This window comes from Podarcis pityusensis, assembly GCF_964106645.2.
Source record: "Podarcis pityusensis genome assembly, chromosome: 2".
Taxonomy (NCBI): domain Eukaryota; kingdom Metazoa; phylum Chordata; class Lepidosauria; order Squamata; family Lacertidae; genus Podarcis; species Podarcis pityusensis.
Window position 1 is genome coordinate 22,578,459 of NC_138029.1, and position 17,743 is coordinate 22,596,201.

At 46.4% G+C, this 17,743-nt stretch overlaps 1 protein-coding gene across 1 annotated transcript in view; it reads left to right on the forward strand.

Annotated features, from left to right (window-relative positions):
* ERBB3 (erb-b2 receptor tyrosine kinase 3) overlaps positions 1–17,743 on the forward strand; it is a 98,190-nt gene that overhangs the window by 43,647 nt on the left and 36,800 nt on the right. The window contains exons 2-4 of the mRNA XM_080994381.1: positions 1,138–1,289; positions 5,831–6,026; positions 16,376–16,501. Of these exons, the coding sequence (XP_080850507.1) occupies positions 1,138–1,289; positions 5,831–6,026; positions 16,376–16,501 (474 nt within the window). The remainder of the gene's footprint in view (positions 1–1,137; positions 1,290–5,830; positions 6,027–16,375; positions 16,502–17,743) is intronic.

The following is a 17,743-nucleotide window of genomic DNA, read 5'->3' on the forward strand; positions in this document are numbered from 1 at the left end:
ATGGCATATAACATAGTTGTTTGGCATTACCCTAACTGGTATCAACCATAGTTGCTTTACCACATCATCTGATCCTACTAAATATATATGTAGGAGTTTTTGTTTTGTTTTGTTACGTATTTTATGCTCTCATTTTGTATTTTAATATTGTGAACCACCCTGAAATCTTTGGATGAAGGGCAGTGTACAGATTTAATAAATAATCCCATATGGATTGCAGATGTCAGTCACATTTGTTACTCACAAGAGTGCCTTGAGCAGGGTTTCCCAAACTTGGGTGTCCAGCTGTTTTGGGGCTACAATTCCCATCATCCCTGCTAGCTAGGGATGATGGGAGTTGTAGTTCGAAAACAGCTGGACACCCAAGTTTGGGAAAGCCTTCTCTAGAGACATCCTAAGTGAGCCCATAGAGTAAGGGTGGTTAACCTGTGTTCTTTCAGATGTTTTTGGACTCAAACTTCCATCAGCCCCAGCCACCATGGGGAATGGTCAGTGATGATGGGAGCTGTAGTTCAACAACAATTGGAGGGATCACAGGTTCTCTCTCTCTCCCATTGAGAAGATCTATGCATACCCAAACTGCGGGAGGCAGTGGAAGACAGAAGTGCCTGGCGTGCTCTAGTCCACGGGGTCACGAAGAGTCGGACACGACTAAACAACAACAACAAATCCATACCCAAATTCATAGCAGTTCCCTGTCCCAAAGAAAACCTGAGGACTGTAATTCTGTGAGAAGGGGACTGGGGATTCTTAGTTCCTTCAGCAAACTATGGTTACTACCAGGATTTGGGGGGAAGGAAATCATGATAGTTAAACTGGTATAAAAGTTTTGTAAGTTCATGGTGTGGATATATCCTTCGTGTCAGGGGGCTTGAGTGAAGTGCCTTGAGAGATGTGTTCCAGAGGAAGGTTATTGTGACCCTGGACAGCTAACTTGGTTCACACCTAATCTTTACCTGCGGCATGCTCTGGCCAGGATCGTGGATCAATCTGTGAAGCGCTGATGTGTGGGCAGCCCTGCTTATGACAGGGAGGGGGTGTTTGACCTTGATCTTTCTTGTCGCCCGTTGGCTGCCAAGTTTCAGCTACTGTGCTTTGCTCCTGACTTATGCATCTCTTCTCCTTCTTTTGTTGCAGTCTGTGCAGGCACCCTGAATGGTCTCAGCGTCACGGGAGATTCCCACCAGACATACCAGACGCTACAGAAAATGTACAACAACTGTGAGATCGTCATGGGCAACCTTGAGATTGTGCTCATTGAAAGAAATTCGGACCTCTCATTCTTGCAGGTAACGAGGGGATGGAAAGGAGATTACTTGCTGAGTGTGTGTGTTGGCATCAGCCCTGTGAAGTACACAAGGGCCAGTAAGGATCTAGGAGGAGGAGCGTGCTTCGAAACAAAGAAGGCAGGAAGAGATGTTGACACCCCATAGCTCCCATGCCCATAGGGGCCGAAGGGTCTTCACTTGCCCAATAAATATTTGAGGGGGCTGCCACCCCCCCAGTTGATGGGAGCTTCCATTCAAATGGTGTGCGTACATCGCATCATGTGCTCGATTATGTGGGGCTTACCTGGCCTCCCCAATATTTTGTTCAAGTTGGCACCTCAGCAAACCTTTTCAGCAGGAAGCCGGTCCACTGGGGGGGGGGGGGGAATTTAACACATTCCTATGCCCCACAAATAACCCAGAGATGTATTTTAAATAAAAGCACACATTCTACTCATGTAAAAACACCAAGCAGGCCCCACAAATAACCCAGAGATGCATTTTAAATAAAAGGACACATTCTACTCATGTAAAAACACGCTGATTTCCGGGCCATCTGCGGGCTGGATTTAGAAGGCGATTGGGCCGGATCCGACCTCCGGGCCTTAGTCTGCCTACCCATGCCCTACTATAACAGCCTGTCATGAAGCCTAAGCATGTGTACAATCTCCTGGGGCTTCCCTTCCCTTCCTTTTTAAAATAACACAATCTAAAATAATTTTAGATTATACTGTAAGCTCTTTGGGGCAGGGGTTTGCCATTTTATACTCTTTAAAGCACCATGCACACTGCTGGCCCTATAGGAGTACAGGTATTGCTGGTGCAGATAAAATAATAGATCCCATGCACACTTTTTTTGCAGACTAGGAGCCAACCTTGTGCATGTATATTCCTTTCTCTCCCACTTCCCTGGTTTGCAGCTATTTCCTGCCCTACTCTTCCCTTTCCACAGATAAACATGATGTTGTGTGAATATTTTCATTGATATAAGTCATGGTTTCCTCACAACCGCTGATTTCAAGTTGATTTGCAAAACCATGGTTAGAAAAGAATGTAATTTGCCGTTAACATCTATTGAGCTAACATACACATAAAATGAAAACATGGTTACTGTCAGGAAGGGAGGGGGAGAAAGCATGCTGGAGTGGGGAAGGGGGATAGTTCAATCCTGAATCTGAATCCCAACTGCAAACCATGATTTGCAAAAAGCCCGTGTTACGAGTGCACCAGGCCTAAGTTTATTCCTGTTGTCAGCAGATTTGTGAAGCTAGCACGGAATCTTCTACAAGGCACCCTGGGAATATTGACTGTCAGCAGTTTAAGCAATACCCTTGTTGCCGTCTTAGGTGCTCCGACACTTAGGATTTAAATTAACCTCTCTGTCTTTCCTCCTTGGTCCTTACCCCATCTCACTAGTGTGGAGAACTGTCTTGTTAGCTCTCCCCCTCTTCCTGCTCTCACTTGCTCCCAGATTTCCTGCCAGACAGGGCCGTGCCCTGACTTGCCTTCTATGGGCACCAGACAGGTAGACAGCACTTATGGCACCTAGACTCTGCCTTGATAAAGAGCCAAGGTTGTGGGGTTTTTGCTGTGTTGGGTTCCTGCATCTTAAAGTGGGGAGTCATAGGTTACTGCCAAAACAGAGGAGGGATTGAACGATGCTGCTCGTCATATGTTGGCGTCAGTGAGGTTTGCACTTTGAGGGTGAGTAGAAGCCTGGGCATCCCTGCTTCTGATCTATGCTGCAACTGGCTAAAGATTTCAATACTGGGGTAATTTCCTTCAGCTCACAGTTGAGGCCATAGCTGTCAACCTTCCCTTTTTTTGCGGGAAATTCCCTTATTCCAGCGCCGCTTCCCGCTGCTATCCCGGATTGTTAGATATCCCGTAGACTGTCCCCGGGACAGGTGAGGCTGCTGATCCCTTATTTTCAGGGCTAAAGGTAAAGGTAAAGGGACCCCTAACCATTAGGTCTAATCGTGACCAACTCTGGGGTTGCGGCGCTCATCTCGCTTTATTGGCCGAGGGAGCCAGCGTACATCTTCCGGGTCATGTGGCCAGCATGACTAAGCTGCTTCTGGCGAACCAGAGCAGCACACGGAAACGCCGTTTACCTTCCTGCCGGAGCGGTACCTATTTATCTACTTGCACTTTGACTTGCTTTCGAACTGCTAGGTTGGCAGGAGCTGGGACTGAGCAACAGGAGCTCATCCCGTCGCGGGGATTCAAACCGCCGACCTTCTGATCAGCAAGTCCTAGGCTCTGTGGTTTAACCCACAGCGCCACCCGCACCCCTATTTTCGGGGCTGCTGATCCCTTATTTTCAAATCTGAAAGTTGACAGCTATGGTTGAGGCAGTAGAGTTTCGGATTGTCCACCTTCCCAGAGTAGCTGGGAGGCCAAGATCTGAACAGTGTTCAATCTGAACAGCCGTATACTATGTTAATCTAGATTGAGCCGGCCTGTGGTATGTGGGAACCACAGCATGGTGAGTGGGAAAGACTCTTCATAATGTGCTTGTACAAATGGGGCCAACTCATCATTGCAGGAATTAACTTTCCTGCTTCCAGTGGCAGGGTGAGCTGTTGACAACAACTGGCCTATTGAGTGTTGTCTGAAGTCACAGTGGTCCTTTCCCTGACTAATGCACTCTCCCACAGGGAAAGAGCCTTTCCCCACCCTCCATTTAATTTGAGAGAGGATGAAACGTACCTTATGTGGGTGGCCACCAAAGGCAGTCACTAACACAAGACAACAGTTCCCCCGCAAAGATGATGATATCATAGTCTCGGGGGATTTCACAAGCTCTAATGCTTTGTGATCCCTATAGAAAAACTAAGAACATCTTGCCTAAAAAGATTGTAGGGTAACCAGCAGGCCTCTGCCTTGAACTTTCTAATGCAAAGTAGCCGTAATCTGGCTTGCTGCAGAATCACTTACATCCTTGGGGATGTAAAATCCTTCGGGGAAATGGACATCATTATAGTTGGGCATCTTGGTAAGTCTAGATGATATAACTTTCCCCCCTCAGCTCAGAGGGGAGAAAATATTATCTTGTGACATGCACAGAGAGAGGCTAAAACTCAAGAGAAATTATTTCTAGTGTCTGAAACATGGAGATGAGGAAGGTGTCTCGTTGCAAGTATGAGCCAACAAAAGAGAAAGGGAAAATGAAACATGGCGACGGTTGCAGCTGCAAACTTGATAAGTAATTCAAACAAGAGTTTGGGGTGTGCAATAAAGGAATTCTGTTTGAACTCTGCAACTCCTGAATTCACAGGTCTGTTGCCAGACCATTTAGTTTCACTCTTGAAACAATATCAAACGGCTCCTCTGCTCTAGCTTTCTGATCCTCGGATTACTGCAAAATTGCACCGCTCTTACAACCACTTTTGGAAAACTTTGGGGGCGGCAGATTTACACAGCCCCCTTCACATGTTGATATAACATCTGGAAGGGAACCATTGATGTAGCTTTGCCCCACCACAGTTGCATGGGCTAGCCCCGTCCACTGCCACTGCGAAAGGTAGCCACATCCACTTCTGCCACCCTGCTCCTGTGACATCCAACACAGTGGATATTGGAAAGCAATTGGGGTCCCTCTCACTTGGAGAAGCTCTACCCGTGCATATCTGTATTGGACATAGACTTGTTTCCAAGGCCGGATTTAGGTTTGATGAGGCCCTAAGCTACTGAAGGTAATGGGGCCCTTTATATGTTTAGCTGTCCTTTGTCAACAACAAATTGTCACTGTTTTTTGTGTTGAATATATGCTATATGGTAATTTATGGACCTAATAGGTATCTAAAGCCATTTGCACATGCAGAATGTAGGCGCCCTATATATAAAAATGAGCAAACCAGTGATATTTTAGGGAGCTGGCTGCCAGACAGGACCCATTACTTACATCATAGGAGCCTACACAACACAAAACACTGTTGCTATATGTAGGTTTTATTTTACAGTCATACCTCTCGTTACGTTCGGTTCAGGTTACGTCTTTTCAGGTTGCATCCCACAGCGACCCAGAAGTACCAGAAAGGGTTACTTCCGGGTCTCGTCGCTCGAGCATGCGCAGAAGCGGCGAATCGCGACCTGTGCATGCACACATGGGTTGCGTTCTGCTCATGTTGCGAATGGGCCTCCAGAACAGATCCCATTTGCAACCAGAGGTACCACTGTATTTGTTTTTTACCTTATATTTTGGAAATGTACATCCAAATGGTACATTGGCAATGGGCGAGGCTTGGCCACGAGGTCATGTGACACTCGCCCACCCCATACATTCTGGCAATGCATGGACGGGTTTATGTGAATCTCCCCTTTGGTTCCTCCTTTTCAATCACTGCCATTACAAATGGTATTAAACGAAGAAGAGACTGGGGCAGACCAATGACAGGGAAGGAGCAGAGGTCACTGTCTCCCATCATGCTCTGCTGTCCCAATACATAGCCTGTTTTGAGTGGTGGCGCGATCTGTTAGCAAAATTGCTAGCTGTGTGATTCGATGACGAATGGGTGGGTGTTATGGTGCCCTTCAAATTTCCCTCTGACTTTCCCCAGGCTATCCGAGAGGTGACTGGCTACGTTCTGATTGCCATGAACATCTTCACCTATCTGCCGCTGCAGAACCTGCGCATAATACGAGGGATGCAGCACTATGACGACTCTGGTGACAAGTACGCCCTCTACATCCTCCTCAACTATGGAAAAAATGCCACACATGGCCTACAGCAGTTGGGCTTCAATCAGCTCACAGGTGAGCCTTGAGGCTTGCGCTACGCAGCCAGGGATTCTGGGCTGCTACTTACTGACTCCTTTTCTGTCTTTGTGGAGGTTAAGTGAGCAGATTGTAGCATCCCATGGCCCTGATGAAAACAGTCCCTGGACCGGAAAGGACCAATATAATTTGAATGTGCTTTGCTCTCCTCTGCCAGGGCATGTTTTAAGCCAGGGGCGATGGAACCCACACCCCCTCCCAAGGTTCCTAGACTCCCAAATCCAACTGGCACCGGCCGGAATGACAAATGCTCATGAATGGTGATAGGAGTTGTAGTCTAGCAGCATGCGGAAGGCCACCAGTTCCCCTTCTTAAACACTTGAGCATCTGAGTGTACTTTTCCATCCCTGCCCCCTGCCCAAGACTAGCTGTGCCACAGCTTTTCTCCACTTCTTCCTGCCACCAGAGGTGTAGCGTGGGGGGGGGGGTAGGGGGCCATTGCCTGAGAACATGGGGCACCCCTGTGAACCACCAGAGAGGTGTAGCGTGGGGGGGCATTGCCCAGGTGCACATTTTTGAGGGAGTGCAATCAGGTGCCCCCATGACAGGCATGGAGCCCTGGCAGCTGAGGTGCGATGGCAGGTGGGTTGGTCTGGTGGGCAGGCAGATTGAGGCAGCAGGAGAGGAGCCTATTGGAGCTGGGCTTCATTCACACACACAAACACACACACACACACCCCGCACACAGGCTCCACGTGAGCCCCCACCCCAGCTGCCCAGTCTGCCGGGGGGGCGCAACACTTGCCCCACGCCGGGCACTGGCAAACCATGCTACGCCACTGCATGCCACACTTCTCTCTCCCCAGTAGTGCATTCAAAGATGTATTGCTCAGTGCCAGGGTTTGGTCTTGAGTATATGCAGTAATAGCAAAGATGCCTTTCAGCATGTGCAGGGTGCTTAAGTTCAGCAGTGAATAACTACAACTACTGCAACCGGGATCTGAAGAGAAGGATGATCAGATAGGAGAGTATTACTTTTAGGTAGGTAGCGTGTGTGTGTGTGTGTGTGTGTGTTGTGGTACACTTGCTGGGAGGCATCAATTGATTTGAGATTTGGCACAGTTTCTATGTGCCTTGAAGAATCCACATCTGGGCATCTAAGCTCCGGTTATTTCCCTCAACCACTTGAAGCAATCCTGAAAGCAGTGCTTTTTTATAATGTGGAAAGTGCCCTTTCCCTCCCTGCTTAGTAGCCACTATCTGGCTCTTTCTACTGGGGATTAGGGTCATGGACACCCCGGTTTAAGTAGCCTTTTCCAGACTGCCAATCACACTTAGCACTGCTAAAGCTGAGAGTGGATGGATAGGAGGAAATGGAATGCTTGGTTTCCTTTGCAATTATAAGCTGCTTCAGGCACCCAGTGAAAAAGTATATGGGGCAGACATTGCATATCTATCCCCACGGTTGCTCCCTGCAGGCAAGGCTAGGGCGTATGTGGGGCACTGGGTGGAGCATGATTGCTCAGTGGATAAATGATTTCAGCATCTCTCACCTTTTACCTTCCCCACTGAGGAGGAGGAAAGTACATTCCACAGCTCAAGATCTTACACCATTGGCTCAGGCAATCGCACGCTATGCCTGGACTCTGTCCTTGTGCAGAACACAATCTCAGTCTAAACGTTTGTTTCAAGAAAAATACATGGGCACCTACCCATCCAGTAGCTGGTTTTGAAATGTTAGCTAATGTCCCTTTAAAGTACTCTTTCCAATAGGCATGAGATACCTGGAGACTGTAGTTTGTTACGGGAATTGTAGGTCTGCAGAGTCATAACCCGTAGCAAACTACAGTCTCCAGGTTTCTTTGAGGGAAGCCATGGTTGTTAAAAGTGGTATAAAGGTAAAGGGACCCCTGACCATTAGGTCCAATCGCGGACCACTCTGGGGTTGCAGCGCTCATCTTGCTTTATTGGCCGAGGGAGCTGGCGTACAGCTTTTGGGTCATGTGGCCAGCATGACTAAGCCGCTTCTGGTGAACCGGAGCAGCGCACGGAAACGCCGTTTACCTTCCCGCCGGAGTGGTACCTATTTATCTACTTGCACTTTGTGCTTTTGAACTGCTAGGTTGGCAGGAGCAGGGACCGAGCAACGGGAGCTCACCCCGTCGTGGGGATTCGAACCGCCAACCTTCTGATCAGCAAGCCCTAGGCTCTGTGGTTTAACCCACAGCACCACCCGCATCCTATGGTTGTTAAAAGTGGTATAAGAGTGCTTTAAATGTATGGTGTCAGCAGTCATCCTGGTATGTTTGCACAAAGTTTGTGAGGAGGCTGGCTTGACAGTGTTTTGTCAAGCCATGGTTATCCCACTCTTTCCGTCACATTTCCCCTTCATTTTGCTTATCACGGGTTTTCTGCGCAAGAGCACTGATCGACTTAATTGCACAACTTGCATTTGCCAGCGTGTGATTGAATCCCACCCGAAACTGGCAACCGTGCTCGTGGTTTTGTAATGAGAGTATGACTCTCCCTCAGAGAACATGTAGCACTTTCACCTACAGTTCATAGAATTAGCTGAACTTGTTTGTAGAGTAATCAATTACAAAAGATTAATTTGCAGAGCAGACATGCCCTTACTTGTGACTTTTGGGTACTTTTCTTGGCATCTGTTGCTAGCCCTCACTGTATGTCGTGTGGTGTTGGGAAGGGGAACTGAAGACAGAAAGAAACTGTAATTCGACCCATAAGGCTTGCATCAGTAGTGTGATAGGTAGTGTTTGGGGTTAAATCAACGTACTAGTAAACGTACTAGTAAGCTCTTTTGAGCGACACTGAAAGAGTCTAGGAGTTTAAAATCATGTGCACAGAATCCCATTCTTGATCTAGGGGTTGTTACCTTTCCTTTCAACAGCAAAATTCAGCCACTGGTTGAAACCAGATATTGAATGGTTCTATATTGAGCAACAGCAAGATCTTTTAGGAGCTTCCAAACAGGATTATTATTATTTATTGAAATTATATACTCTACCGCTATATACCTGGAGGTCTCAGGGCGGTTCACAGAAAAGATGGCGATATATAACAGGCATAGGCAAACTCGGCCCTCCAGATGTTTTGGGACTACAAGTCCCATCATCCCTAGCTAACAGGACCAGTGGTCAGGGGTAATGGGAGTTGTAGTCCCAAAACATCTGGAGGGCCGAGTTTGCCTATGCCCGATATATAAAATCAAAATAAAACAACCACCCAATAACACACACCCAAAAAAGATCCACATTTTAAAAGGGTAGAGGATGTCAATCAGGTCAACCAAAGGCCTGGCACCTAAAGGTGTAAAATGCCCTGGCGAGCTTCCCTGGGGAGAGCATTCCACAGACGGGGAGCCACTGCAAAGAAGGCCCGTTTTGGTGTTGCCACCCTCCGGACCTCTTGAGGAGGAGTCACATGAAAGAGGGCCCCAGAAGATGATCTCAGGGTCTGGGTAGGTTCATATGGAAAGAGGCGGTCCTTGAGGTATTGCGGTCCTGAGCCGTTTAAGGCTTTGTCTTAAAACTATTTGGACAAAGCATCTAGGAGTCTGATGTATTGTGTCATCCTGGAAGTTACTTCTAACATAAAATCCAGTTGTTCTAAAGCACTTCTTTTTTTTAGAAAAAAAATGTTAATCTAGTTTTTCAAGGTAGTCTACAAAAGAGAACCATAAAACAAATATAAAACAAATCAGAAACAAAAGCAATTACTGTAGCAACAGTAAAAATGCAAAAAGCAGTAGATATAAAATCACTTTAAAATACTGGGAAATCTTTTTTTATAAAATGTGGCTCTCCGGGCAACCCAGTCAGGTGGTGGCATATAAATAATAGTAATTATTACTAAGAAAGCATACAGAGTAGCAGGGATATTTAGAGAAGGACCTTTGGTGCCAGAAAAACCTATACGCAGCCAGCACAATCCACAGCATCTCAGAAGTTGGTGAGGCCAGTCTGTGATGGAGGCTCTAATGAAAGGATGGCTTCAGGATGAGGGTAGAAAACATGTTTATCTCGCAGGAGTCATTAGCTATGGATCCTAAACGTCAATCTGCGGCTCTGCCCCTCCCGTTGCTTAACTCTCTGAACTTCTGATTGTATCTGAGAGAACATCTTTACAATCTGAGCTGGAGATAAGCAGGTGAAAGTCCAATCTACAAGAACGAATTTATGGGTCCACTTAGCCACTTAGCTCGCAGGATTTGACTAGCTGCCAAAGAAGCAGGTTTGTAGGCCACCCTTAGCACACTGCCCCTTTAATTGGCCAGACCTGGTGTTGTACAACAAAGAAAAGCCTTGTAAACAACCTGGGGTTGAGTCCCAATTCAAGGTCAACTCCAGCTACAGTAGAGATAATGGAATTAGTTGAGGAAGGGGGTGGGGTGGGGGACTATGGAAACAGAACTTTGAGGGAAACTAAATCAATTGTGAGAGACAACGCCACTGCTTGTCCTCCTTCTCACCCAGAAACTTTATAAAGAATTTGCATTACGAAAGTCCCCTGGGGTTATCCTGCATGAGAAGGAATGTCAACTGTTTTGCAGCCTGGGCAGGTGACACCTGGCTAAGCAGAGTCTAGATTCCTAAACGGACCCCATTCACACTGTTTCGTCTACGGATGTGAACTTTTCCTTCATTCCTGGGCAGGATTGCTATTATATAGTCCTTGTGTCACACCCAAGAAGCAGCTGCATTTGGGGAGAAGGAGGGCAGAAAGGAAAGTACAGTTAGCAACTGGTAAATGTGGGTTTGTCTCATTGCTCTTTTTCCTTGATTGGGGTTTGGAAGAGCAGCTCTGAGTGCTGTAATGTTGCTTCGCTATGATTTGCAAGCCAGCCCTCTTAGTTAGGGCTGCCATACAACCTGAATTTCCCAGAAATAGCACCAGAAAGAGCGTCCGGGTGGAATTCAGCCAAAATGAGCATATGGCAACAACTTAGCCCCACCCCACCCCAAAAAAAGCTCAACAACGTTTGTGTCCGGATTTTCACTTTTTGAAATATGGCAATCCTATCTTAGTGTCTGGCCAAGGGCAGGCCTGCACAGCAGTTGCCTCCCGGTTTTGTTTAGCTCTAGTGCACAATCGGAATGCCATGGATTGTTCCTGGAAAAGGCATGCAAGGAGCTTTACACCCAGGATGCCTCAACAATGGCATTGAGAACCCAGCTGTGCCGCATCTGATACAGCCCTTGCTGTTCCATCCGTTCTGTAGACAATCGCATAGGAGACCAGTGAAGGCCCAAGAGATTTGGTGCACATGTATCTTACGCAGCAAGATACTGCATATCTTGTGCTCTTCGCTGATAGTTCAGGCGTACTTTGTGTGAACACAAGCTCACTTTCAGAGATTGTAAACTATATAAAGGTAAAGGGACCTCTGACCATTAGGTCCAGTTGTGGCCGACTCTGGGGTTGCGGCGCTCATCTCGCTTTATTGGCCGAGGGAGCCGGCGTACAGCTTCCGGGTCATGTGGCCAGCATGACTAAGCCGCTTCTGGCGAACCAGAGCAGCACACAGAAACGCCGTTTACCTTTCCACCGGAGCGGTACCTATTTATCTCCTTGCACTTTGACGTGCTTTCGAACTGCTAGGTTGGCAGGAGCAGAACTGAGCAACAGGAGCTCACCCCGTTGCGGGAATTTGAACCGCCGACCTTCTGATCGGCAAGTCCTAGGCTCTGTGGTTTAACCCACAGCGCCACCCACGTCCCTTGTAAAATATATAGCATGTCTTTGAAAGCTATTTCAGAAGGGTTCTTTCAGCCCAAAATTCAGTTACCTCTCCAGAACCCATTGCTACAATATGATGGCCACATTTGGACCTACTTTTCAGCTATGCTTTACTTCCTTCCCAGATTCAGAAACGAATCCTAAGAGGTTTCAAACATAGCTGATTAATCACCATGTCAAAGATGCTGTGAATCTGATTCGGGCTTATAAATTTGCTGCTTATCTGTGGAGTGAGCTCTTTAATTTGGAACTGAATATATGTTTCTACCATGGGTCGTTCTGTGTTAAGTAGGGTTGGCAATCGCCATCCATGCTAGAGAGCCCGGGGCACCAGAGCCCAAGCCTGAGCCCAAGCCTGAACCAGAGCCGCCCGCACAGAAAAAATAAAAATAAAAACTCCAAACCCAGGACATTTGCTTTGAAATGTAACCCTACCCCACCCCAGATGAGCATGTAGGACCCCCAAAGAGGATATGTCTGGGAATTCCTGGACGTATGGCAACCCTATGTTAGGCAAAGCAACCCAATACAGCAAGGGTAATCCAGACATGAAAATACTGTATTTACTTGAATATAATAAACCATTGAATCTAATCACACCTTAATTTTCACAACGTAATTCGGCCAAAAAAAGTAATCTTGTGCTCATGGTTTCTCATGCTGGTTCAAGTCCTGCTTGCATGCTATAGGATAAAGAACCTCTGTACCCAGAACTGAGTGCAAGCTGATCTGTATTGGATTGGCTCTGTACCATGTATCCCCTTAGCAGATGTCCAGTGTGGTCACCCGTGGTGTTTTGTAGGGCAGAGGGACTGGGATACCATCCCCTTCTTTCTTCACTCAACAAGTAATCAATATCATTAATGCTGACTGTTGATCAGTGGCTAAGCAAGTATGCATTTGCAAGCCATTATATGTCTGCATTACCAAAAGGTACTGTAACATATATCTCCTATATATGTTATTCTGATTAAAGCTGCCTTGAGATGGGTTTGCCCTGAAGGTGACCTATAAATCTTCGAAATAATAATGATAATGCAGGGACTTAAATTCAAGTTTCGGTTTCATCTCTCTGTTCACGGGACCACAGCCAATGGATGTTGCCTCAGAAATTGGCTATATTAATCTGAATGCAGACGGATGCATGTGCAAACATAGATTAGAGAAGCATGGAGACCCCACGTAGATTTTAGCATGGAGCTACTATATAAGCCATGGGGAATGTACGGCACTCCAGGTATTGTTGTCATACAACTCCCACCATCCCTGCCCATTGGCCATGTTGCTTGGGGTTGATGGGTGTTAGAGTCCAGCAATATTTGGAGGGCCACAAGTTCCCCACCCCTGACGTATGTCCTTCAGTTGAGCACTACTGGTTGGTTGAGTATGAAGTCTTCCGTAACCACTGGAAGTGGCTGTTTGTGAAATCTGAGTTCTTGGCTATCATGTCAGCAGAGCTAAGAGGAAGACAGACAGCCCAGAACAGGCCTCTGCATGTTTTAGGTACCTGCCCCAACCAGTCTGTTGGGTTGATGTTGATGTTGTTGTTGTTCAGCTACTGTGGCACCCAAAAAAGACAACACCTATCTATCAGCTTTCCCATCGCTTGATCTTTCTGTTGGCTGACAGAACAACCCTTGGCGGAGGAGACACGGCTTTTCAGAATTACCTGGGCAACATTCCCTGCTGTATGGAAGTGCCTGCAGCGTTTCATGGATACTACAAGGATTTCACATCACTAATATTTAGCGCTTAAATACATAATTGCAGATGTATACTGCGTTCCTTGTAAGGGAAAAGAAGGTCGATGTCTCAGCCTAAAGTAGATTGTTAAAGGGCTGTGGGAAGAATTGTGGAATTGACAAGGCGTAGGAGGCCAGGGAAGAGCTTTGTGGCAGTGGAGCAATGTGAAAGGCGATATTGCAATGCTGATTTGGGAAACATTTGGTCAGATATACCCCCTACAAAAATCCATGTGCATACCCTCCAATATTTCTCTGATGAAAATAGGGAGGTCCGTTGTTGTTGTTTTATTATTTATACCCCAACCATCTGACTAGGTTGTCCCAGCCACTCTGGGTGGCTTCCAACATACATAAAAACATAATAAAACATTCAGCATTACAGGGCTGCCTTCAGATGGCTTGGGGGGGGGGGCGGGTCGCATAACTCCATACCCTCCAACATTCCTCCAATGAAAACGTTCAAAGGAAAAAGCAGGACATTCTGGGATCAAATCAGAAACCGGGAGGCTTCTGTAAATCCAGGACTGTCCCTGGAAAACAGGGACCTTTGGAGGGTCTGCATGTGTAGTGCATTGATTGGAGTATGAGATCAGGGTTCGGATCCTCACTGAGCCATGAAACTCACTAGGATCTCAGCCCAATCTATTATACAGCGTTGTTATGAGGATAATATTGGGGGAACCATGTTTACTACCTTGAGCGCCTTTAACACATGACACCTCCAAATGGGTAACCAAGGCCCATAAGCCTTGGTTGTGGAGATGAGAGCTGGAAAAAAGTAAACAGAAGTCAGAGTGAGGTACAGTGGTATTTCTAGTTACGAACGCTTCTGGTTAAAAACACTTCGGGTTACGAACTCCGCTAACCCGGAAGTAGCTGCTCCTGGTTGCGAACTTTGCCCCAGGATGCGAATGGAAATCGCGCACCGGAAGCCCCATTAGTGACAGCGCACCTCAGGATAAGAATGGTTTCAGATTAAGAATGGACCTCTGGAACAAATTAAGTTCATAACCAGAGGTATCACTGTACTGTGAAAGCACCAATTTCATCAAGCCAGCAAGTGCAAATTTAATAAATAGTATTTATACCCAGCCTGGCTTGGGTATAAATGGCCTGCCAGCTGCTTATAGGGAGGCTGATATACCTATTCGCTTATACAGTCATACCTTGGATCCCAAACGCCTTGGTACTCGGATGTTTTGGCTCCTGAATGCCGCAAACTGGGAAGTGAGTTTTGCAAATGTTTTGCGAACGTTCTTTGGAACCCGAACGTCCAATGGGCCTTCTGCGCCTTCTGATTGGCTGCAGGAGTTTCCCGCAGCCAATCAGAAGCCGCACTTTGGTTTCCAAACGTTTTGGAATTCGAACGGACTTCCAGAACAGATTCCAAGGTATGACTGTATATCCGAATAATACTTTGGAAGTCTGAAAAACACAGTGATAGCTCCCAGCCCTCTGCTGGTAAGGACTCATTAAGTCTCTAGAACTCAGTTTGTTAAGCAGCTTGCTGTTAAGGGACAAATGTGTTTCTTCAAAACACACACACACACACACACACACACACACTCCTTTTGCTGAAGGATGGCAAGGAAGCAAGGGAGACTGTGGCCACAGTCGTATAGGCATTTGCCTGGGAGCAAGCCCCACTGAACTCCTGAATAGACATGTATAGGATTGTACTGTAAGTGCGGGCAATGAGTCGCTCCAAAAAATGGCTCGAGGGAAAGTCGTAATGACAGCAACTTTGTTTTTAGTGCCAGATCAAGACTCAGCGATTTGCTCAGGCCTTTGTAAGGTAACTTGTTTAATTTAGCGAGCACATATGCTGGAAGGACGAAGTCTGCTTTGCTGTTTTTAAAGACTGCCTTTTTAATTACGCTTTTATCTTGTTCTTGTTCCCTCTGTGAATCGAAATGGATTTGTGTATTGTTTTAATTTGTTCGGTGTTATGGTTGTGCCCTGCCCTGGGTTGGTTGTGATGAAAGGCTAGGCTATAAATATATTTAAATAGAATAATGCATAAATAAGAAGTTGGTGGAGAAGAGGTCTGAAGGGAAAAAGGAGACGGCTCAGCAAAGCCATAGAAATGAGAGTGAGGCAGTGATCATAACAGTGGAGAGAATTATTATAATAGTGGAGAGAATTCAGAGAGTGGGGAAACCTCTTTGGGAGTCCATCCTACCCATTTCAGATTTTATATGATTCTATGGAGCTAGAGGAAGTGGGACTGCACATGCTTGTCTTCCATAGGTTCATAATCTGTTCTGGAAAGAGTTCTGAAAAGGGTTGCTTTCATTTTCAGTACAGTGGTACCTTGGTTCTCAAACTTAATCCATTCCAGAAGTCCGTTCCAAAACCAAAGCATTCCAAAACCAAGGCACGCTTTCCCGTAGAAAGTAATGCAAAATGGATTAATCCGTTCCAGATTTTTATAAACAACCCCTAAAACAGCTATTTAACATGAATTTTACTATCTAACAAGACCATTGATCCATAAAATGAAAGCACAATCAATCAGTAGCTGAACTGGGTTCCACACAGTCACAAAAAAAGAGCCGCAAAAACAAAATGCAGAATAAATAGCAAAAACAGACAGACCTCAGTGTAACACTCAAAATGGAAGTGTGGCACTCAAATCGGAAGCACAACACTCAAAACAGAGCATGTTTGGCTTCCGAAAAGAGTTCGCAAACCAGAACACTTCTTGGTTTGCAGTGTTTAGGTTCCAAATTGTTTGAGTACCAAGGCGTTTGAGAACTAAGGTACCACTGTATATGGAAGCTGGATGTGCACAGTGTGCATGCTGGCTATTTCTCACACAGATATTTTGGTGTCTCGCATCTCCCAGTAGGAAAGTGGTCACAGCTGCCTCTTACTGTTTTTCAGAAATCCTGTCTGGGGGTGTCTACATTGGGAGGAACCAGCAGTTGTGTCATGCAGATACTATCAATTGGGGAGACATCGTCCGGGATCCAAGCTACCCTACAGTGATCCAAAAGAACGCAGACAAGTGTGAGTATTGGCTAAAAGTAGGGTGAGGTGTGTGCTTGCACTTGTATTCCCCTGTCTGGCCTGCCAATGTTTTGTGTTTGCACAGGAGTAATAGTAATAGTAACAGTAATAGTAATTTATTATTTGTACCCTGCCCATCTGGCTGGGTTTCCCCAGCCACTCTGGGCGGCTTCCAGCAAAATATTAAAAATACATTAAAATGTCACACATTAAAAACTTCCCTGAACAGGGCTGCCTTCAGATATCTTCTAAATGTCAGGTAGTTGTTTATCTCTTTGACATCTGATGGGAGGGCGTTCTACAGGGCAGGCGCCACTACCGAGAAGGCCCTCTGCCTGGTTCCCTGTAGCTTAGCTTCTCGCAGTGAGGGAACCGCCAGAAGGCCCTCGGTGCTGAACCTCAGTGCCCGGGCAGAATGATGGGGGTGGAGATGCTCCTTCAGGTATACTGGGCTGAGGCTGTTTAGGACTTTAAAGGTCAACACCAACACTTTGAATTGTGCTCGGAAATGTACTGGGAACCAATGTAGGTCTTTCAGGACAGGTGTTATATGGTCTTGGCGGCCGCCCCCAGTCACCAGTCTAGCGGCCGCATTCTGGATTAGTTGTAGTTTCCAGGTCACCTTCAAAGGTAGCCCCACATAGAGCGCATTGCAGTAGTCCAAGCGGGAGATAACTAGAGCATGCACGACTCTGGTGAGACAGTCCACGGGCAGGTAGGGTCTCAGCCTGCGTACCAGATGGAGCTGGTAGACGGTTGCCCTGGATACAATGCAACCCCATGCAACCATTTCCTCTCTTCTCTTTTCCCTGCTACATTTGTGCCCCGTTTTCTTTCTGCAATGTGAGAACCCAAGAAATCTCCCATCCAGGCCCTTACCAGACGTAAACCTGCCTAGTTTCAACAAGGTGACTCCATCACATGCTTCCTAGTCAAAGTCCTCCACCACTGCATCTTTATTGCGCTCGTTCTGTGTTGGGGCTTTTATACCAGTTGTCTTTTAAGTTTATTGTGTCTTTACTGCAATACTATTTTATTGTTATGTTTTTAGCCTTTGTTTTGTGTGTCTGCCACCTGGGAAATTAATTCGTATGAGGTTCCTGAAAACATATATCAAATAAATCCAAACTGGCTCAGACCATAACCAATCTAAAATGATCTTTAAATAGAGCACCTGTTTGCTTGCAGAAGGTCCCAGGGTCAAACTCTGGCATTTCCAGGTAGGGCTATGTGTATCCTTGG